At 40.7% G+C, this 24,032-nt stretch overlaps 1 protein-coding gene across 1 annotated transcript; it reads left to right on the top strand.

Moving 5' to 3' along the window:
• The first annotated feature begins 9,759 nt into the window (after positions 1–9,759).
• On the top strand, positions 9,760–23,815 carry Ankrd34c (ankyrin repeat domain 34C). Its single transcript, XM_048452476.3, has 2 exons — positions 9,760–10,151; positions 18,616–23,815. The coding sequence occupies exon 2, from the start codon at positions 18,660–18,662 to the stop codon at positions 20,262–20,264; it is 1,605 nt and encodes a 534-aa protein (XP_048308433.3). The 5' UTR covers positions 9,760–10,151; positions 18,616–18,659; the 3' UTR covers positions 20,265–23,815.
• The last annotated feature ends 217 nt before the right edge of the window (positions 23,816–24,032 follow it).

Here is a 24,032-nt window from a genome sequence, read left to right as displayed (position 1 = left end):
CATTGAAATATTATCAAAAAGTCTCCCAAAAAAGGAAAATCCAGAACCAGATAGATCAACTGAAAAAGTCTACCAAACCTAAAGAAGTGCTATTGATAACATTCCTCTAATTGTTTCATGGACTACAAAGAGAAGGGATTCTCCCAAACTCACTAAAAAGCTTGAGTTACACTGATGCTCAAACTGGATAAGGGCATAATAAAAAATGGAAATTGCAATTCTATTTCCCAATGAATATAGATATATTTTTTTAAAGTAGAATTCATGGCAGCTCATTAAGGAACTCATATACCATAAACAAATTGCTTCCTTCCAGGGATACTGGAATAGTGAATACATACAAATTAATAACTGTAGTACAACACATAAACAGACTAAAGACAGAAATCGCACAACTATCTTAATAGATGCAGAAAAGGTCTCTGGCAAAGTTAACTATTCCTTCACATTAGAAGTCCAGAGGAAACCAAGACTAAAGGAAACATGCATTGACATAATAAAGATTGGGCACAAGAAACCTATAACCAGGATTGTACTGACTAGGAGAAAAACTGACAATTTCCTCTAAAATCAAGAACAAGACAATAGTTCTGACTCTTTCCCTTCTTGTTTAATATAGTGCTCAAAAATCTTAGCTAGAACAATAAGAGAAATAAACAGGATACAAACAGGAGAGGATGCTGTAAAATTACCCCTGCGGGTAGATAACATTATTCTATACTTAAAGAATCCTGACAAATTCCATCACAAAAATCATAGATTAAATAGACAGTTTGAGCAAAATATCAGGATACAAAATCAACATCTAAAATGAATAGCACACTGGAGAGATGGCTGGTTGCTCTTTCAGAGAACCAGATTCAATTCCCAGCTACCTTATGGAGGCTCGCATTCCATTTGTAACTCCATTCCCAAAGTGGTCCCAGAGACATTTCATGCACATGGCATATATTCAGGCAAACATTCACACTCATAAAAATTACAATCTATAAAAATCCCAAGTCAGTAACTTTTTAAATGTCAATAATGAACTTACTAAGAAAGATGTAAGGAAAATGATATTATTTGAAACACCCTTGAAATTATCAAGAAATAGGAGCAGTGAGGTGACTCAGGGGGTAGGACAACTTGCTGCCAAGCCTGACAACCAGAGTTCATTCTCCAGAGCCCCATGGTGGAATGAGAGAACAAATTTCTGACAGTTATTCTCTGACCTCTATACACACTCCACAAATAAAAGTAAAAAGGTTACATAAGGATGATATCTAAAACTAAATCATTGAGACATGGAAGAAACTAAAAAAGACAAAAGACTTTCCATGCTCATGGGTTGGTAGAACTCCCATTGTGAAATGGCTCTATCATTTAAAGGAACCTATGGAGTCATTACAATCTCCATCAAAACTCCAATGACATCTTTCACAGGGTTAGAAAAAGCAATCTGAAGGTTCATGGTGAAACATCTCAAATAGATAAAGCAAAGAAAATAGGAAGAGTAGTGGTGCAGGCATCACAAAACCTACTTGTCAATCATACTGCAGAGTCACAGCACACATCGTGGCACAAAACCAGACACATATGACAGTGGAATAGAATGGGGGATCATAAATAAACATGGCCACAGGTACCTAATCTATGACAAAGGAGTTAAAATTGCACATTGAAAAACTGATGCAACAAATGGTGCTGGGGAAAGGAGCAAGTCACATGGAAAGAGTGAAATGAGATCTAGAACTTTCATCCTGCAGAAAAGTCAAAGTGTCTTCATAAGAACTGAAAATATAAAACTGATAGTAGAAAGCAGGTACAACACATTATAGCAACAATCTGTAGGGCTCAAATAGCACACAGGGGGGGGGGGAAACAAAATGGACAGACATAGTGGTCTAACATCTTTGGTTAGAGGGCGGCAGAAATATAATTATTAAAATTTCATTGCTTTTATTAACTTTAAAACATTGTTATCATTATTGTAATCGATCAAGAGGGTCCAGTACAAAGGGTTCATGAGTAAGAAAGTGGCTGTGTTATTCACTGATAAGAAGATTTGGAGTAGTTTGAGAACCTTTGCTCCATACTGTCACATATGACATTGGTGGCATAGAATAGAAGAAAACACACATACATACACATGGGTGATGAGAGAGAGAGAGAAAGAAAGATGAGTCTTTAGTAGATCCCATCTGCAAAAGCAGACAATATGTCTTGTTCACAGCTGAATCTGAGCACACTTAAGAGGGCAAATGAGGTCATACGACCCAGATTCAATGAACTTTGCTTTTGCAAAAAAAAAAAAAATCTTTCAAATATCCAGGGATACTATAGCAGCTTATTCTAAAAATATTAATAGATTAGTATTAATAGGTTAATACTAACAGACATAGTTAACACATAAACAGATCTAGTAATTTACCATTTTACACCATGGGAAGTTGGGGCACGAAGAATGAGTTCAGTGTTTCTTTCACCTGAGAGGGACAGAACTGGGATTCAAATATAGGCTGTTTGTCTCCATGATCTGTGTTCTCATCCAACAGAATGTACTTCCTCATAGCGCAAAGCAAAGATGTAAAGGATATATTTGAACATATAACATAAATGCAACATTTCCTTTGAGACATTGAAAATGCTCATTAAATATTTTGAAATGGCCATATAAGTCAACTATAAAAAGAAAATTATGTGAGTCATACAACTCAAGTATAGCAAAATAATACTGGTTATAAATGGCAAAGATAATGAGTGAGAATATGACATTAGTGATAAAATGGGGCCAAAGATCTGGCTCAACGATGAGCAATTCTGAGAGAACAATTTGTAAGTGGAAAACCACAATTTAAATATGAGAGAAATTGTCTGTCTTTCCAAGCAAACACACACTCAAAACTGACTCAATGAGAGAAAAAAAAGAATGTTCCAGCAGTCATCAATGCTTTCCAAAAGATAGTAAAAAGAAAATCTTTCCTTTTAAAATCCACAAAGCACAGATGGTTTTTGAGGGTCATCTAAGATAAATAAATAGATAAGCTGGGTAATAATTTAAATATTTCTGAGGGAAAAACTGGAATGTCAGGAAAATTAATGGGTTAGATTAATACAATCCCCTATTAAAGTTCAATTAGAGATCAACTATCCCTAAAAACACATCAATTTTATTAGTAGGGATGGAAAAAAAACTATTTTCACATAAGTAAACCATTAGAATGCAACAGTATGCTTGCATAAAGAAACAAGCATGGTCAAGTAGAGTTTGGATATTATAGCACATAGTATCATAGGGACTGGATGAAACTTCTAGAGAAGGTACTATGGAACCACCAACTAATAAAGGCACAGTAGGAAATGGTATTTATATATTTTAAAAAGATCAGTAAAAATTGATAGCCCTCTAGTAAATGTGGACAGCTGGGTAGCCTGCATGGCCCCCTGCATGTGAGCAACCGTTGTGTAGCTTGGTCTGTTTGAGGGACTCCTGGCAGTGGAAACCTGTAGATGGAATTTTCTGTCCTGCCCTTCCTGCAGTCATTTGGTCCCAACAAAATACACAGAGGATTATATCAACTATAAACTGGTTGGTCTGATAGCTCAGGCTTGTTATTAACTAGCTCTTGCAACTTAATTTAACCCATATTTCTTATCTATATTTAATCACGTGGCTTGGTACCTTACTCGGTGAGGTATTCTCATCTTGCTTTTTCTGCATCTGACTGGTGATTGCAGACTTTGTCTTTCCTCTTTCCAGAATTCTCCTATGTAGCATGTGGGCTGGCTTTTTGGAGTTTCTGTCCTGCCCGGTACCCCACAGCCCGCAAGCCCCAAAGGAAATTACACACAGGACTCCATAAGATTATAAACTGATTGGCCCTTAGCTCTGGCTACTTATTAGCTCTTATAACACATATTGCCCCATTATCTTTATCTACATTAGTCACATGGCTCAGTACCTTTCTCAGTGTGACAGCTCACATGTTGCCTCTTTGGTGATCTGGGCAGGAATGGCAGAGGGAGCTTCCTGCTTCCCAGAATATTCCTGTTCTCATTGCCCTGCCTCTACTTCCTGTCTGGTTGACCCACCTATACTTTCTGCCTGGCCAATCAGTGTTTTATTAAAATACATGATTGTCAGAATACAGACAATTCTCCTGCACCATTTCCCTCTTTTTTTTTAAACAAAGGAAAATACCCATAGTCCATTTGTTGGGAATGTGGGTGTAGTATTTCAGGCTACTTCCTGCTGGTTGGGGGTGCTGATAATCTTATGGGGAACTAAAGAAAATTTAGAGTTATAATCAAGTCCTGATTAGAGTATCCTGTAAGTCTCAATCATCTCAGGCAGCAGTCTTGGACCTGTTCTGAATGAAGAACTCTGTCATCTGGGCCATCTGTTTCTATCGGAGATTTCTCAGGTGGTCTTCCTTTATCGAACCTGATTTTTCTTAACTCAGAATGAATCCACAGCCTCTCATTTTCTGTGGAAAAAAAGAAGCAAAATCTCTTCTCCAAAGTAACATACCTTTTGACTTCAGTTTTGAAGCCAAGGTATTTTCAAAATACCTATCTTGGGTTAGTTCAGCAGCATTTATAAACAAAGTCTTTTAGCAACTGTTGCTCCTTCCTCAGCACTCAAACAATTCAAAGAGAGCCTAATAACATACAATATCAGGATTCTCTGTGTATTTTCCATCTTTATGTGGCTTTATTTTTAACCTCTATTTCTTATATTTTTACTTTTTCTTTTAGAGACAGGTTCTCTGTATATCTTTGTCCTGGAATAACTGTGTAGAACAGGCTGTCCTTGAACTCACAGAGATCCTTCTGTCTCTGCCTCCCCAGTGCTGGAACTAAAGGTGTTTGCTACCACACCTTAAACTCACAGAGATCTGTCTGTCTCTGCCTCCAAGGCATTGGGATTAAAGGTGTGTGCTACCACACCTTGAAGTCACAAAGGTCAATCTACCTCTGCCTCCCAGGCACTGGGATTAAAGGTGTGTACCACCACACCCAACTATTTTCTTTCTTCCTTTTTTACTTTAAGAACTTTAACTTTTAGCCTGCATATATTTTTAACACACTGTAAAATATTTAGAGGTTTTCTTTGTCTCTGAATCTCTCTTTACTGTATATCTCTCTTTTTCTGACCACATGAGTCTTTAATGGGTAGGACTAAAGCCGTGGCTTTGACAATTAGACCCAGCCCATTCCTTAGCTTTCCAGCCTCCTGGCAGAGGTACTGCTGGAGTCATTTTTATTACCACAACTCTGTGGCAGTTCAAGGTCCCTGCCAGCAAGCAAGCTGCAGCATTCTGCTCACAGACCACACTCAGTCTGACTGCCTGCCTGAAAGAGTCAGAGTTTGCCCTGGCAGGACGGCCCAGAAAGCCAGCATTTTAAAACAGCACACCTTTTTTTCCTGCTACAGGTGACAGCCGAAAAGCATGCATTCAGCTTTTCGTCAACACCATTTAAGTGTTTCGTGGCAGGACCTCTTAAAAGAGCTGCAGGGTTTTGCAGCTAAAGCTGAGTCAGGAAGCCTCTCTTAGATGAGAGCACTTGCTTGCCTCTAGCCAGCAGAGCAGACCCGAGAAATTGCTGCTACCAAGAAAACATGCTTTATTGATTCCCAAGCTTTCTCAAGCTTTCTGTGTATTCAGTTATCCATGTGGGCACCATATGTGGGCACCATCTGTAACATGATGACCGGCTTGTTTGGGTATCTGTCTCACCCGGTACCCTACAACCAGCATGTCCCACAGAAAAGTTTGGAGAGAAATAACTACGTCCATATTCCCAGATATTGTTTATAAATGTTCTTTTACATTTAAAGGGGGATATGATATAGATATGAATAATTTGCATTGGTATGGATCTTAAGGTCAATTTTGTTATATGTATATATATTTTTGATCTTGATTGAGGTATTGTGATTGTGTAATTCATTTAAAAATGCAATGTATAATTAAAAATATAGGTTGTTAATGGATAATCATCGATAATAGTCAAGCTTGTAGTAATGTTAGTTTGATTTTCTACATGTGCATAGATATATTTCAGATAGTCATTCTTCATATCTTTCAAAGACTACAGAACATGGCATTTAATGTTTTAATAACTTAGGAATGCTCATGACAATGAGACACGTCTACTCCTGGCAGCACCAGCTACTTCAAGAAGAAGATGGGCATTGAAGAGGCTCCTTATGGAGTTGGTTAGCCATTTGGGCAAGAAACTGCTCTTGACTGGACTGTTGTATAAACTGGACACAGAGAACCCGCAGAGAGAGGACTACTGAACTTGCCCAAAGGTGAGATGATCTTTCGGGGTTCCTGATTCATGAAAGAGTCTTTGAGACATTCTGCAGGACACAGCAGATAGTGACTGAACTGCGTTTGAAATTTCCTGCTTCATGGAAATGTCTCTTGATACTATGGGCCTGTAGGGTGAAGATGGATGCCCCAACATTATAGAGGAACTTTGGGTGACTGTCCAGAAAGTGAGATGTCTCTGTCATTTCTAGAGTTTTGGAAGTTGCTTCTTAGGTAATATTATATCCTTCTGGAGTCTTTGATGGAGTTGAAGAATGGTTAGTTATAGTTATAGTTTTCCATTATTATTATAAAGATAAAATGGATATAAGTATTGTAACTGTAATTCTTACTTGATAACTGTTTTGTTATATATAATTTTACTATGCTAAAGTGAAAGCCTTTCTTTTTTGTTTAAATAGAAAAAGGGGAAATGATATAGGTGGGTCTTCTGTTATGTGTTATTTTCATTGGTTAATAAAGAGACTGCCTTGGCCCTCTGATAGGACAGAAAATTAGGGAGGCGAAGTAAACAGAACAGAATGCTGGGAAGAGGGCAATGAGGCAGACACCATGGAGCCAGCTACCAGGTCAGACATGCTGAATCTTTCCTGGTAAGCCACCACCTCGTGGTGATACACAGATTATTAGAAATGGGTTAATCAAGATGTGAGAGTTAGCCAGTAACTAACTCTCTAGATATAATGGGCCAGGCAGTGTTTAAATGAATACAACTTACGTGTTATTACTTCTGGGGTTAAGCTAGCTGTATGGGAGCCAGGCAGGATGAAAAGCAGGTCTGCCTGCAGCTCCCTCACTACACTCCTAGTCTGGTTGCCTTGCCTAACCTTCTCATCTGGCTACTGGCCAATCAGCACTTTATTAAACCAATACAGTAACAAATCTTTACAGAGTACAAGAACATTATCCCACAGAAATTCCTTTTTTTTTTCTTTTCAAAACTAGAACTCTGAATCTAATCTCCTTGGTTGTAGTGAGGAGCTGCAAGCAGGCCTGCTTTTCATCCCACCTGGCTCCTGCACGGCTAGTTTAGCCCCGGAAATAGCAACACACAAATTGTATTCATTTAAACACTGCCTGGCCTATTATCTCTAGAGAGTTAGTTACTGGCTAACTCTCACATCTTGATTAACCCATTTCTAATCATCTATGTAGCACCACTAGGTGGTGGCTTACTGGGAAAGATTCAGCATGTCTGACCTGGTAGCTGGCTCCATGGTGTCTGCCTCATTGCCCTCTTCCCAGCATTCTGTTCTGTTTCTCTGCCTACCTAATTTTTTGTCCTATCAAAGGGACAAGGCAGTCTCTTTATTAACCAATGAAAATAAAACATAGACAGAAGGCCCACCTACATCACTTGGTTTAACTTTTTTCCTGATCATTATCCATAACAACTTGTAACCAACATTCTAAACAAAAACAAACATCCATAATTTGTTTTGGGGACTGTGGGTGTGGTTTTCTAGACTACTTCCTGTTGACTGGAGGCACTGATAATCTTATGAAAACCCAAAGAAAATTTAGGATTATAGTCAACTCCTGACTGGAGTATTCTTTCAGGCTGAATCATCTCAGCCAGCAGTCTTGAGGCTGTTCCGTATATAGAACTCAGAGGAAACTCCAACAGAGCTCCTCTGAAACATTGAAACATCTTGGCCATGTGTTTCCCATTGGAGATTTGTCAGGGGGTCTTCCATGATCAAACCTTATTTTTCTTAATCCAGAATCAATCCACAACCTCTCATTTCCTGTAGAAACAAAAGCAATACCTTTCTCTATAGTAACATATCTTTTGACTTAAATTTTGAAGTCAAGGCATTTAAAAAATATATAGGTTGGATTAATTCAGTAGCATTTATAATCAAGCATCTGTTAGTAGTTGTTGTTCCTTCCTCAACAGTCAAACAATTCAAAGACAACACAATAACATACAGTATCCAGACTTTCTATGTGTTTTTTTATTGTTACATGGATTCTTTTTTTTTTACTCTATCTTTTACTTTTATTTTGATTTTTGGCTTTTTGAGATAGGGTTTCTCTGTGTAGTTTTTATTGTCCTGGATCTCACCTTCTTGCTGTCCAGTCTGACCTCAAACTCACAGAGATCCATCTGCCTTTGCCTCCCAAGTGCTGGGATTAAAGGTGTGTGCCATCACAGAAACAAGATCTATCCCTGGTGCGTGAGCTGGCTTTTGGGAGCCCATTCCCTATGGTGGATGCCTTGCTCAGCCTTGATGCAATGGGGGAGCGGATTAACTCTACCTCAGCTTAATGTGACAGGCTTTGTTGACTCCCCATGGGAGGCTCTTTCTGAGGAATGGATGGGGATGGGTGAGCTGAGGGGTAGTGCAGGAGGAGGGGAGGAAGGGAGGAATGTGGTTGTATATAAAATGAATAAAAAGCTAAAAAATGGAATGAATAAAAGAGAGGGTAGTAGAAAATGCCACCAGAGAGTATTCAGAATGCAAAAAGGAGTTCCTTAGAACAGGTGTATTTTTTCTTTTTTTCTTCCTTCTCTTCTTTTTTTTTTTTTTTGAGATGGTATTAGGGGTGGGGGAGGGAATGGGTCTGGTAAATGAGTGTGATCAGAGTACATTGTGTGAATTTTCCAAATAATCAGTGAAAATATATTGGAGAGATTTGGCAGGCCACATTTTGAAACTTCGTGCTGGAACATTGGATATAAAAATGAGATAGATAATTTTCAAGAAACATAGAAATGACTAAAATTGACTGAAGAAGTAGGACGTTTTGGGGTAGGATAAACAGATGCTATGTGTATGTGTATATTTAGCAGAAAATTCAGCTTACCTCTGGAAGCTGACTAGTGGGAGGAGGGTGCTACAGGGCTGGGCAGAAGGAGGCACTCACTTTCCAGATATAGCACCCTGCTTTGAATGATATGCAGTAGCCACAAATTAATTTAGTTAAAAGACAAATATTGTTAGTGATGACTCCTTGGGAAGTCATGGGAGTAGGGAGGAGGTGGGTTAAAGGATGGAGTTGATGGAATCAGAGTTATGCACGTGGGAATCACCACAAATAATCAAATTCTCTCTCCTCTCCTCATTGCGTACTGCCATCCTGAGACTACAAGGAATTTATCAAGAAAATCTGAGGCAGGCAGAGCCACAGGAAGACCAAAGAAGATCTTTTCAAATCTCCAGACCATAAGGTCTGGACACAAATGTCCACCAGAGGTTCTAAAGCTCCTGCCAAGTTGTTGAGTAAGTCTGATCCCTCCCAAAGCTGGGGACAAGGGGGCGGGGCATCGCATCCTTTTCCCATAGCGGCAGGTAAGCACCTCCCTATCCCCCCCCCCCGCTGCCCCTCCCTCCTTACAGCTTCCTCGCTCACACCCACCCACACAGCCTTCTCCATTTGCTGTTGGAGAGCCATTCTCTCGGGCGCCAGCGGGCAGCAGTGGCTTGTCAGCCAGTAGAGACAGTAGAGCCAGCAGAAGCCAAGCTGCGGGACTGGGCTGTGCAGGAGATCTGCAGACAGCAGCTCCAAGCTGGGGAAGGGTTCTCACGTTTCTTTAATACTTCTTTTTCTTATTAAATGCCTCTCTCCCTTTGGCTGCCACAACTTGGAAGAGCAGAGAGTGATTCGAATAATTGGCACAGAGGTTTCATTTATGGCCCTTGAAGAAGTTCTGAGTAAGTCTGCATTCAACGGCATCCACAAGAACAGGGATAGCCTACCTTCTGGCCCTGCTTCAGACAGGCAGAGCTCTCTGGCAGCCAAGCTGAAGCTGCAAGAAGTGGAGCTGTGGAAGTGATGGCACTGTCCAAGTCCTGCACCAAGGTAGCCTAGCTCGGAAAGCAGGTAAGCATCCCCACTGGGTAAGTGCACCTCAAGGGTTCTCCCACTGGGCACCCAGGTGAGACCAGAGGCTCCACAGAACTAAGTCCGTGTTGTTTAGCCAGGGCAGGAGGCGGGGCTGAAGGAGAGAGCCTGCTTTTATCACAGGAAATTGTGGGAGACTGGAATGGAAGGATTTAATTTAAATATGTATATTTAAATATACATAAATTTAAATATACATCCATTTGCATTAACGCGTGGGGGGATGAGATGCGTAGGAGCCAGGGATTTTTGTAGGAAATGATTGCAGATTGGGGCTGGCGTTTAGGCGTCTGGGTTTTTACAGGAACTGAAGCCATAGCAAAGTCTTACGTTTTTGCATGAACCTGTGATGAGTGGGCCATGAGAAGATGTGATTTTGAAAATGTGCACAAAATTGTAGAGCATATGTGTCTGAGAATTTCTGAAAGATGATGGCATGGGCATTTACTGCTCTGACTTCACTTGGTCCCCCTCCCCATCCTTCCCCCATATTGGCCTTCAGAAAGGTGCCCAACGACACTGACAGCGATGGACGCCCACACACCAGGCGCGGCCGCACCCCGGGTTTCAGCACCTCGGACAGAGCCCCGGCCACTCGCGCCCCCCTATCCCCACCCCCCGCCGCCCCGCCCAGTGCAGCCTTGAGCGAGCGACTCGGATTGGCACCTTATCGCAGTGGGCGGTGACTACCTTGGTTCAGCCAGACAGGGTTCTCAAACCGCAAACACAAATGTGGAGTTCAATTTTTAATGGGCTTCTAACTGCTTCCCGTGACTACAAAAGGAAGTGGCTGGGTGCAAAGAAACCCTTCCAAGCTTCCGCCAATGCTGCGGCTGAACGAAGTGGCCTTCTTAGTTTTGGAGTGTGTATCCAAACTTTCTCAAGTACTTGTCATTATAAACCGCTCACTGTGTGCCAACACCGTATGCCAAATGCTCGACATAGAGAGTATCATTTTATACACCGCGATATCTCTATCTGTATGCTATTTTTATCCCCATTTTTCAGATGAGAAAGACTGAAGCAAGAGAGACTAAGAAACTTGTCCAAGTTTATACAAACAGGGACTGTTAAAACTGACTGAATATTAAACTCTGCTCCAGCCTGCAGAAGTGGAACCCTAAGTCTGAGCAGAGTTCCCTCTGTGAAACAGCTCTGAGCTTGGAGTTGGAGGGACAGAACGGGATCAAAATTGTAGCACTATGGCTTTGGACATTCTGCATGCGTTACTGCATGTACTTCAAGCTGTAGCTCAGGATGTAGAATGTCTGCTCAAAGCCTTGGGTAAGACCATCACAGTCAATAAAACCAGGTGTAATGTTTTCATGCCACAATCTAAGTACTCTGGAGGAAAAGGTAGGAGAATCAAAAGTTTAAGGTCATCTTCCTTTACTTGTGAATTTGAGGCCACACCGAGATACATGAGACACTGTCTTAAAAAAAAAACAAACAAAAAACAAGTGCCTACAGGGTTAGCCTAAAGATTCAATAATAAGAAAGTGTGTGTGTGTGTGTGTGTGTGTGTGTGTGTGTGTGTGTGTGTTCCTCAAACTTTAACTGTGGTTGGTGAAAGTAAGAGGCAGCAGGTAGTTGGAAAAGCTCCAAGGCAGATATGAACAGTACTATCACACTGTAGGCCTGGGTTCAGAGCAGGGCAGGGCTTCGTGGAAAAGATGTGAGATAAGCTTATAACTCTTCAGGAACTTTTTAAAGCAGAACATCTTACAGGACGTTCACATACTGCCTATCATTTGATCCTTACCACATTGTGAAGTAGTAGGACCTGAGATTCTTCTATTCATTTGGCAAAGGAACATGTGTTCCAAATTCTTTAGGTACCTACCTAGCAAGAGAGCTGAAATTCTAAACAGTTCTCTTGCATCTTTATTTGGCAATACCTCCTGCTATAGACTGTCATTTCCTTTGGATTTGGAATTTGGCAATTTCAGCACTAAAAGTATTTAGATAAATAGTATTAATGTGTGGCAGAGATGACTTCTAAACCACTTTTGGATCAACTTAATAGGTGCATATTAACTACATTCTATTTTGTTCACAAAGAAATTAAAATTCTCTTTAAAGATTCACAAGATACCAGGCTTATATTCAGTAGTAGTTGAAGAAGTTTAGGAGTAAAAAAATGAACTATAGCCAGAAGCAAATGAATATAAACTATATCTTAGAAAGTCCTAGAAGTCTGCTCTGGGTCAGAAAGAACAATATATGCCTAAATCTTTGGGGTAAGGCACAAATAATTTTGAAGACATAAAATATTTACTGATCTTTCTCTTTTGCATAATCACTCAGTTCAGATCACTGAAATGTTTACTTGTATGATGAATGAGGAAAGATAACTGAAAATTTGTTGGATCTGTGACCAAAGAAAGGAACCACCAAGGGAATGACATTATGACACTGCATCTTTACCGGAGTGGTTGCTAGTTACATAATTTGTGATGGCTCACTTGACCATATGCATATGACCATATGCACCTTAAAGCTAGCAACAGCAACAAAAGCCTTTACGTGTATTGTTTTATTTGATACTTCTGACAATTTTGAAGAGGTCAGCAATAGGATGTGAGAGAAAGGATAAAACTGTGGCATTATGACCTTTTGCTTTTATATGCAAACCCCTGTCCCCGTTTAACCCAGATAAGTTAACGAATGTATGAATAAGGCTAGTTGTAATACTATAGAGTATGGCAGGGCCTTGTCATGCTGAACAATGACTAATCCTCCTTAATATATTCAAATGCAATAGTATATCATGCCAGGGACTGGAGAGATGGCTGAGCAGTTAAGAACACTTGCTCTTCCAGAGGACCTGGGTTCTACTCTCAGAATGTACATGTCAGCTCACAGTCATTACAACCCTCTTCTGACCTCCTTGTGTACTTGGCAAGTGCATGGTACACAGACACACATTCAAGCAAAACATTCATACTCAAGAAATAAAATAAACATATCTAAAAACATTTAAAGTGTCCTGCCAGTCCAACAGCATATGGCTGTAGGACACATGATGCTCAAGACTATAACGTGTGGACTTAGTCTGAGTTCACGATGCTCAAGACTATAACGTGTGGACTTAGTCTGTGAAAAACTCAGGCCGAAGACTCGGAAAGATGTGATAATGAGTGATTCTAGGCTCAAAGAGGAGCAGGCTCAAAGTCCGTCATTTTTGCTCCATATTTTTAAGTCCGGAAGATTGAGCTAGATGGCCACTCAGAGCTAAAAGAGGCTTTATAAATAAGAAAATAATAGAACTTCAGGACAAAGACGTAGCATACCCTCCCCCTGTCATGCGAGTCAAGCAGTACATGATTTAACTTTTGCAGGAGGCATGATTTAACTTTTGGATATTGATGGTCTTTAGTCTTCAGCATCTGTTTCACAGCCCTGGTGCACTGGAAGTCATGATAGTAATCATCATAGCTCTAATGTTAAGTAAGTTAAAGCTTCAGGATCATCGAGATGCAGGTGTCGAGGGCATGACAAGAGCATGGGAAGAAAGGCGGCAGGGAGATACTGCTCATATTTAAGTTTACTTTTTTCTCTGAAACACAAGAAAACTATTTTCTTTGAGGTTATGATATGATTATATTTCATCTTTAATTCTTTGAAAAAATACATTTTTTTTTCAAGACAAGGTTTCTTGGTAGCTTTGGAGCCTGTCCTGGAACTAGCTCTTGTAGGCCAGGCTGGCCTCGAACTCATAGAGATCCACATGCCTCTGCCTCCCGAGTGCTGGGATTAAAGACGTGCATCACCACCACCTAGCTATGTATTTTTATTTTTGAGACAACTTCATTGACCTGGAATTCACCATGTAGACTAACCTGGATGTCGAGGGAGCATCAGGGATCTTCCTGTCTCTGCCTCTCCAATGCTGGTTTTCCAAGTGTGTTCTGCCACACGTGGCTTTTTCACAGGAGTTCTGGATCTCAAACTCAGATCCTCATGCTTCCAAGGCATGTGTTTTAGTGACCCAGGCACCAGGTGAGGTTTTAAAAATAAAAGAATAACATTTAGAGTGGCCAAAATGATAGCATTTCAAAATTCAGAGAAAGTGTCAGCTGTTTTCACTGAGAAATGCAAGCTTAGAGACCCCCGGTAAAGATCCCAGGTCTTCCCAGCATTAGGTGTTCCTAGCGTTTACTTCATGGGACACAGTAGAGGACTCATCTCAAGTGAAAGGAAGCTAGGCAGTTGTTGATTCATGCATCAAATGTATCACTGGTCAGATCCGCCTTTCTACGTTCTCTCTAGCTTTACTCAGCATCTGTACTGTGGGAGCCCTGCCCAGCCTTCCAGCCCATTCTTATCCTCTCGTCAATGATTATGGCACCCTTTCATTTACAGCTGTCCACTATTTGACATTTCTGCACACTAGCATCTACCTTTAGGACAACAGTCTAAAGGATGCTGCTTGTCCCACTAGTTAGCTGACTCCACCAATGCCTATACTCTTCATCCCTGACCCCATACCACAAGACTCTCTAGATTTCTGTGATATGCTACAGTTTTCTTTATAACCCTAAGTATAATGCCTTCAATACTTTGATTCGGGACACTTTCGTCCCATTTTTAAGGGCTAACCCAATTGTGCAATCATTATGACTCCTTTCCTAACCTGCACCTTTAGTCCTTCCTGGTACTCATCTCATCCTGCTGTATGCTTGTCTTCAATTCTGCGATATACTACACCAAACTACAATTATTTCATATAGAGGTTAAGAACATGGACTTTGAGGTAAGACTGCTGGATTTGAATTCTAACTCTACAATGTACCACTTTGGAAGTTTTTAGATAAGTGACTTTCTCTCCCTGATGCCCAGTTTAAATTTTAATTTAAGAACCAGATAATATCACTATCCTTCTCTCATTATAAGGATTAAGTGACAGTGCAAAGAGACATTGTCATTGTTCAGCACATTTTTGGTACATGGAAGGCATACCATAAAAAACTTATTACCTTTCTTTTAGATTTTAGATATCTGCATTCCATATATCTCTATCTTCATATCTGACTATGTTTGATGATGAATAAATGAATACATAAACAAATAACACTGATACTTTATTCAGAACTTACTTGATTATAAATAGCAGAAATTTTAGATCACATAACCAGAGACAAAAACACACTAACTTAGTCTTCTAGAGTGTTGTTTCTTGTTCTTCAAAGGCCAAAACATTCAGAAGAGAGAGGGAAATTCTCTCTCCAACTCGTTTTTCAGCTTATAGGTGGGCTCACTCAGTCAGTTACAATCATCTGGGAGCTGACTGGGACCAGACAGGTGAAACAGTCTCACCTACATCCAGGAAGTTATCTTATGTAACACCTGACCTTTCTAGTGGGATATCCCAGTCTTCCTCATTAAGAAGGTAGATTCCAAAATGGAAAATTTAGATGTTACAAGGCCTGTGAAGGCTTTGCTAAAAAGTGATAGTGCTATTTTGTCTATTTTATTGGTCAAATCTTCATTCATACACTAGGACAGGAGGTTTTGCAGCCATGCTTTACAGTTTACTACAAGTATCAGTCTAGGGATGGGATGACTGGATCAGAATGTAGGCTTTAGCTTAGTATAGTGGTGCCTATTTATACTCCAGCAGGTTCCTGATGGTTTCTTACTTCCTGCATCCTTTCTGGTCGTCGTTCTGTCTAACACTGAGTGGTACCATGTACTTTGATTTGATTTTCCTTGAGTACTTATGAGACTGAGTACCTTTGATGAGCATGTAAACCTCATGGATCATTTGTGCATCCTCTTTTGGGGGAAGTGATTTGGAGCAGTTCTTTATATAGTCTGGATATGAGTCACTGTAACTTGCTCAACTTTCTCTCTTGGATCTTGATTGATTTTTCTCTTGATTACAAAGGAAGGAACATTTGAGCTGATGTTTGGAGGATGATGAATAATTAAAGAAGAGCAGGGAGTCCTTATAGTTAGAAACAAGAGCAGTGCCAGGAGAGAGAAAAGTGGGCATATTTAAGAAACATTGACATTTTAAGGTAGGCAGAATGTGAGAAGAGCTGGCATTGCAGGAAGATGATTCTGGGGGGGTGAGTTAGGGTCAGAGGAAGAAAGGCTTCCATGATGGAATAAAGAGAAGTGTTTTCATTGGATATGCCCTTTCATTAAGTTAAAGCTTGTAAACTCTGATTTGGATCCCTGGAGACTAAGAAGTCTATTGAATATTAAACAATGCAAGACTTTAACACAGCCACCATAGGTAGCACACCATTAAAGGAGATCATTATAATAGCAGGAGAGAAAGAGGAAGCCATGTACACAGAGAGAAGATGAAGATCAATAGGATATTAGAAAGAAAGGGGATGAAGAAGGAACAGAAATAAAGAGGTGTCAATATGTCAGTTGTGCAATGTACTGGGGTGACAGCAATTTTTCAGAAACCCTTATACATATAAGCACAACTGCAGCAGGTTAGACTCAGAACCTTTAGCACAGTGCATCTGAAGCAGTGGGAAATGCACCGAAGGTGGAAGGTACAGATCGGTCGTTGTTGCTGTTACTTTTAAAGAAAAGTGCTTCCAGGAGGAGCTGGGATGAATGAATGAATCTCTTTCTCTTAATGTGGTATGGTGTGGCTGTGATGGTGATAGTGATGGAGTGTGTGTGTGTGTGTGTGTGTGCGTGCGTGTGTGTGTGTGTGCGCGCACGCACCCAAGTGTGGAGAGGCCATCAACCTTGGGTGTTATTCCTAAGGAATCATCTATGTTTTTATTTTTTGAGACAAGGTCTCTCACTAGGACCTGAAGTTCAGCAACTAGTCTAGGCTGCCTGGCCACCAGGTCCCGGAGAGCTTTCTGCTGTTAGCTCCCCATCTCTAGAATTGCAGGTGTTCTTTACCATGCCCATCTTTTAAAATGGGCTCTCGGAATTGAATTCAGGTCCTAATGCTTGCATGGCTATCTGAGCTCTCTCTCAGTCCCTTGTTTTATTTTTATGCATTATTTTTTTTAAGGATGAGCATCTATTTCTCAGTTACAGCCAAGACAGCTTTGCCTACCAATTCTCTAGAATATAAAAGCTGAGAAGCCATTGCTTTGAGTAGTATAGAAAGAGAAGAATGCTGTAGATCAGATGAGGGAGAATAACAGGCCATTCATTCAGTGAGAGCTAGAAACCCAGGGTGTCCATGTGGAAAGGTAATTCTTACAGACATGTGTCACAGTAATTGGTACCCATAGTCTGGCCAGGACATCCATGCCAGCTTTCCCATACCTCCCTATTTGTATCTTAATGAATCTCAAACACACAGTATGGAAGTTCTGAGTCCAAAGGCTAGACAACTCGTATGAAGAGAACAAGACAGAAAGCTAGACTGTGGCAAACTTTGATGGAGGAAACTTTGGTTTTGAACTTTGTTTCACAATACGTGTGAACAAAGTTCAATACTGTTCTCTGTTCTCTGCCATTTATCAGTTCAACAAGAGGGAAGGATGTGACATTGTGGAGGTTACTGTGAATTAGTCAAGTGGGAGTTCCGATATCTGCTGGGAAAGTGAGGACTAGACCCTGGAGAAGAATGGTCTTATTGATTTTATTTTACATATTTATTACTGCTTTCTCTTCACAATCATAGTGGTACATCTTAATTTAGGATCACAACAAAGAGAAAGAAAATTAATCCTTCCCGAGGCCTATTATCTAGAATAAGGATCAACATGTTGGTGTATTTTCTACTAGCTATTCTGATGAGCACCAATAACAATGCTTTTTAATGATTATTTGTAAAGTGGCCTACTCATTATGTATGAATCACTGCTAAGTGCTGAGGATCCAACAGTGACAAAAGATATGAATGTCTATTTCCTAAAGGAACTTAGATTTCTATATTGGTGTTAACTGAGCAGTCAACACAACCTTATCTTGCAATTTAAAAATAGTTAATGTGTGCTCTGCATTATGCTAATTGCTTTTCATATGGCCAGGTGGCTTTGTGTGTGTGTTTGTTCCACACACATTTTTAGACTTACTCATTTTATGTGTGTGAATGTTTTGCCTTCATGCATGTATGTGTACCAGGGTTACGCCTGGTGCCCGCGGAGGTCAGGAGATGCTGGGTTCCCTGAAACTGGAGAGCTGGATTAATGTGAGCCACCATGTAGGTTCTGGGACTCAAACCCAGACCTTCTGCAGGAGTAACAAATGCTCCTAACTCTGCAGCCCCTAGCCAGGTGCTTTGTATGCACTACCTGAAGAAATCTTTAGAATAACTCTAGCATGTAAGTCACTACTACTTCCCATTATAAATGAATAAACTCATTCATAGGCATTAGATAACTTAGTTCAGGCAACACAGCTTGGGATCAGGATGGGACATGATTGTACCTAGACTTTGAAATAATTGTCCTGCATAGAATGGCAGTAGAGTGTGTAATGCTTTCCCTTCTTCTTCCTTTGCTAGGTCTGATTGCCCCTGTGGCTCAGAAGTCCTAAGTTGTAACCACAATGATGGGTGATGACACTGAGTTGAGGACTGATGGAAACTCCCTCTTAAAGGCTGTATGGTTAGGGAGGCTCCGGCTGACCAGACTCCTCTTGGAAGGGGGAGCGTATATCAATGAAAGCAATGACAAAGGTGAAACAGCTCTCATGGTGGCATGCATTACCAAACATGTGGACCAGCAAAGCATTAGCAAGTCTAAAATGGTGAAGTATCTGTTGGACAATAGGGCAGACCCCAATATCCAGGATAAGTCTGGCAAGACGGCACTCATCCATGCTTGCATCCGAAGAGCTGGGGAAGAAGTGGTGTCCTTACTTCTGGAGAATGGAGCAGACCCCAGCCTTGAGGATCGCACTGGGGCTTCCGCGCTGGTTTATGCAATAAATGCAGATGACAAGGATGCACTGAAGCATCTCCTTGATGCCTGCAAGGCCAAAGGTAAGGAAGTGATTATTATAACAACAGACAAATCATCTTCAGGCACAAAAACCACCAAGCAGTATCTCAATGTCCCTCCGTCGCCCAAAGTGGAAGACAGACAGTCACCACCTCTGTGTGCATCTCCTTCTGACGTTGAACTGAAGGCTCCTGGTTTGGGTTCTCCACCCAGTGAAAAGGATGATGACTTCTTCATCCTCCAAACAGGACACCAAAGTGGCTGTAGTACTTCTAAGGCCCTTAATGAGCCTGGATCACCCACCAGGAAAGTGTCTAGCCTGAAAAGGGCCCGCTTGCCCCAGCTGAAGAGGCTCCAGTCTGAACCCTGGGGCTTGATTGCTCCTTCTGTGCTGGCAGCCTCCACACACCAGGATGAAAACCATGGCACAAGCACAGATAATGAGGTCATTAGGAGCATCAATGACCTGTCTTTCCCTAAAAGGGGTCCCCTCTCCAGAGCCAACAGCATTGACAGTAAAGACTCCACCCTCTTCCCCACAGTTCAGGAACAAGTTCTGAAAGTTCCAACCTCAGCAACAGCTACCTGGAAAGCAGCTTTCGAGAAAGGTCAGGCTCCCCACCCACGCCTCACCAGGAGAGGAACACTTCCTGTTGACCAAGAGAAGAGTGGGATGTGTCCACCAGGATCGTCAGCTCTGAAAGATCCAGCATCTCTCAAGCTGTTGGAAAATGACCTCTATGATTTAGATGTACAGCCAGGGGCTGATCCACCCAGCTCTATGTCCGTTGAGTCAGGCAAAGGACCTTTAGATAGAAAGAAGCTCAACAGCTCACACTTGTCCCTTTTCCATGGCTCTCGGGAGTGCCTGGATGCTGTACCCAGCACATCTCCCAGCTCAGTGCGTCGCAGGCCCCCTCATCTTTTAGAAAGAAGAGGTTCGGGAACTCTCTTACTAGACCGCATTGCTCACACGAGGCCTGGTTTTCTTCCCCCTTTAAATGTGAATTCAAACCCACCTATCCCAGATATCAGAACCAGTAGCAAACCAGCTTCCCTACTTGCTGGTGGCTTAAAATCTATGGTTCCCGTTGCTCCAAGTTCACCAAAGAGAGTTGACTTGAGAAGTAAAAAGAAACTCCTTCGAAGGCATTCTATGCAGATTGAACAGATGAAGCAGCTCTCTGACTTTGAAGAAATCATGACCTAGAACCCCTTAGAATCAGTTCCCCCATTCCTAGTCTATAGAATAAGGAAGAAACCAAATCTAGAACAACACAGCCACACAGCACCTCTTCATCCTAATCGTGGTGTGTGACAGCTTCAGAAAACATGGTGACAGGTGCAACTTCACTTCTGAGACAAACCCAAGGGTTATTTCAGAGGGCTACTTCTGAGAAGACCCCTGGGTGTTGCTGTTTCGCACACCAAAAGAGCTCAGGATAACTGGGTTGTGGAGTTGAAGGTACAGGAAGAAAAAAAAATTCTCCAAAGGAAACACAGTTACCGTTGTAACTGGAAGGTAACAGCACAAGTTTAATGGTTGGTATTTTCTACCAGAAAAGCAGAAAACAGGAATTTAAAGCACGAGATTGTTTTCAGAATACATCATTTGTAGTCTATAAAGTGCCTAAAAAGAAAATGAAGTTTTCCTATTTTTCTGGAAAGCAGAAAAGCTCAAAAATACCCCCTAACTTCTGTATGTGAATACTTCAGTTCTACATGGCGAAGGAGAAGCAAAGTGTTCTCTCATGGAAGAGGTTTTGACATATGGGTCTCACCTCTCACTGTGCTGTGACCATCATTAAAAATGTAAGGAGGGCATTTAGATTTCCTACTAATATATTCTGTTCACTTACTAACTTGGATGTGCTGTTAATCCCCAAATATCACAAGTATGCGGATCTGTGCTGTGTGCCACAGTAGCTGGTAATTCAGAGATGAGCTTTCCTCCAGAAATGAAACCAGAGGTACCACACAGGCTCCAGGTTAAACAGTGTGGAACACTCCCTTATAAACAAACCCATCATTAACTAAGCTGGGCTCAAAGGTGATGTAGTTGACCCAACAGACATTTACACGTCTCCTGATTATCATTAAGACAGTTTGGAGATTTAGGATAGGCATAATGGTAAATGACCATAGAACATATACAGATTAAATAGTACAGTACAATATGTGACTTTCCAGCTGGAAACAGCAGGAACTGGTTTGATTTTTAAGCCTGAACATTTAATGGGGTGAAAAATCATCATTTCCTATTGAATGATCGGAGTAAATTGAGAGCAATCTGGTTTCTTCTTTACCCGAATTATCTAAGTGACAGAAGATTTATATAAATCACCTCTGTAATTCTTCCAAGGTATGAACAAACCCACAGAGGAAGAGATGTAGCACATTTGGCATAATGTTGCTATATTGTAAGTAAGGAGTTAGAGTTCTCATTTTCCCCCCATTTCTTTTTCCTTTTTATGTGGGCTGAGGTGCTTTTGTCCATTGGTTCAGAAACTCAGGTATCCCCACAGATGGCAACATGCATAGGAGGAATCAAGACTTCAGGTCTGACAGATTAGGGTTTTTATTTTCAAATGTTTAATTTCAGGAAATTAGCAATGCTACTTTGGACCTCCATTACATCAGTTGTGCAATGGTATTCACGATGTCTATAAAACTGTGCTAAGGATTAAATCATGCAGCAGATAGAAGCATCAGATTTTGTGTGGGCCATGGGTACAAATCGTTAGATGACAGGTAGCTACTCTTTAGTTATTTCTTGAGATCCTGAAAGCCTCAAAAATATCAGGCAACAAATAATGTCCTATACAAAACAAAGTCAAGCCTAGCTAAAAGATTGGAGTGTCTCTATGGGACCCTCAGTGATTCTATAAATACTAATTCCTAAAAACTCATTTGTCACATAAAGCATTTGCCACAAAAGCTCTATATCTTACATCATTTCTATAAGGTTGTGTGATAGAAATTTATCTACATTTATATTCCAAAATGTTTTCAGTAATATTTATAAACAAAAATGTTTATTTTTTTAAAACAATTATTCCTTTCAGGAAAGCACTTACTGGATCTTGGCGCTTTTCACACTTGGGACTGGCAACTGCTAAGGGGGGTATGTCCTGGGCGTTGTGTAATGAACAGCAGCATCTTGGCTCTACTCAGTAGGTGACATTCTGACATCCGAATTGTAACAACCAGAAAGACTCTAGACATGTCCTGATGTGTCCTGACAGCAACACTGCCCTGGTTGCTCACCAACGCTCTTAAGAAGTGCTGTATGTGGTGGAAATTTGCCTTAAAGGACAAAGTGAATTGGAGATGTAGCCTTCAGAATTCTTAGAAAATCCACACAAACAGGAGTATTAAAGGTCTTGTACTTTGCAGAAAAGGACACATCTTGGAAAGAGCACATAGAGCATGAAAATCAGGGCTCAGGGACTTGATTTAGTGTGGGAAACCCACATGTCTTTCAGAACTGCCTAGTAGTTCTCCCTAAGCAGATATGATCATAGGCAAAAAAACAACTCTGAATGCATTAAAGAATCATAGAGAAGACCCTGCTCAACACACACACACACACACACACAAACACACACACACACACACCCCTACACATTTCTAATCATTTTAAGCTATGATTTGTGTCAATTAAAACTAGCCTCTGCTAGTAGACTCTTGCTGTGAGGATAAAAAGACATTCCAGAAAAGAATTTTGTAAGCCTTTAGCTAAGATTTGGAAGCCTAATTTATCCTGAGTAGTGACTTCGGCACATTCATATTAGTTAGCTTAGGTGAAGCATCAAATGATAAATTGCTCATTCAGAGTAGTTGGACCATTGCACAAAAATATAAGATCAGCTATTTTCATGCTAGTGTCAGCCAGTTGTGACCTTTTCATCAGCCTTCTCTAGGTAGCCATCAGGACAGCATCTTATCTCATCACTTCCTGGTGATGTATTAGTCAATTAGACTGTCCTAAGCTAACGTAATGACCAAATTACTGAAACTACTGCACCACTGGTCATGCTTATAGAAGTATTCTTGTCCATGTCAATGAACTTCACAGAAATGCTTTTCAAAAATTATTTTAGATTCATACATGCTTCCTAGTCAGGGGTTATCATATCCCTTTGGAAATCTAGTCACTTTATAAGTTAGCTTCTAACTACATTTTCCATAATATATCCACTTAAGTGTTTAGATTGTTTCTAAATATAATTTAGAAAGTGAGCCCGAAGTTTAAAGTCTAGAACTTTGGTTTGGTTTCTAGATATTCCAAAGCCCCCCCCCTTTTTTTTAAAGACACAAACTACTATCAATTCTCTTAGAACTTTGTCAGTAAGTGGTACCTTGTCCATGCAGGATGAAAGTGACCTTCCTGCTTTGTGTGTGTTGGTGCTTCAGATGTAGCCCATGCTGCCTCCCCTGGTTCTCTGCAGTGCTCTGTCCTATCTCAAGCAGAGGATGTGTGCAAACATGTGTCCAAGTCCATGCAAGGAAACCATTTAGTTGTTTCTAAGATGTCAATAAAAGATGTATTACAATCCTTCAATACAAATGACTTCTTATTTTTTTCTCAGAGAAATTTCAAGGGTAAATAGTATCTCTGTATATTTCTTTTCTTATGATTTAAGACAGTATCTCACTGTGCTTGGACTGGTCTATGGTCTTTAGGATGATATTGATAGCATCTCTCAGCAACATCAACTTCATCAGAGATTCAATATTCTACATTAATATAAATTGAAAAGCCAGCTTTTCCAAAAGTGAACATTATGGCCAGTTTCTCTCCTGTAGAAAAGAATTCTATTAGTGCGAAGGTGGTTGCCATGTTTGAAAAGAAATATTCACCACTGTTTCTTAGGCCTGTCAGAGGTGCTCTCATTTGCTTGGAGCTGGTAGCATGGACTTGTAGTTGCTGGATACTCCTCATTGGGTCCTGTAAGCTTACTGCTATTGCTCTTAT

Source organism: Myodes glareolus, chromosome 4, assembly GCF_982192425.1.
Source record: "Myodes glareolus chromosome 4, mMyoGla1.1, whole genome shotgun sequence".
NCBI classification, from domain to species: domain Eukaryota; kingdom Metazoa; phylum Chordata; class Mammalia; order Rodentia; family Cricetidae; genus Myodes; species Myodes glareolus.
The sequence above is the reverse complement of the archived record's forward strand: the minus strand, read 5'-3'. Positions and strand labels throughout refer to the sequence as shown.

What these genes read in the sequence shown, in the direction of transcription:
- Ankrd34c (XM_048452476.3), top strand. Translation starts at nt 18,660, where the DNA reads ATGATGGGTGATGACACTGAGTTGAGGACTGATGGAAACTCCCTCTTA.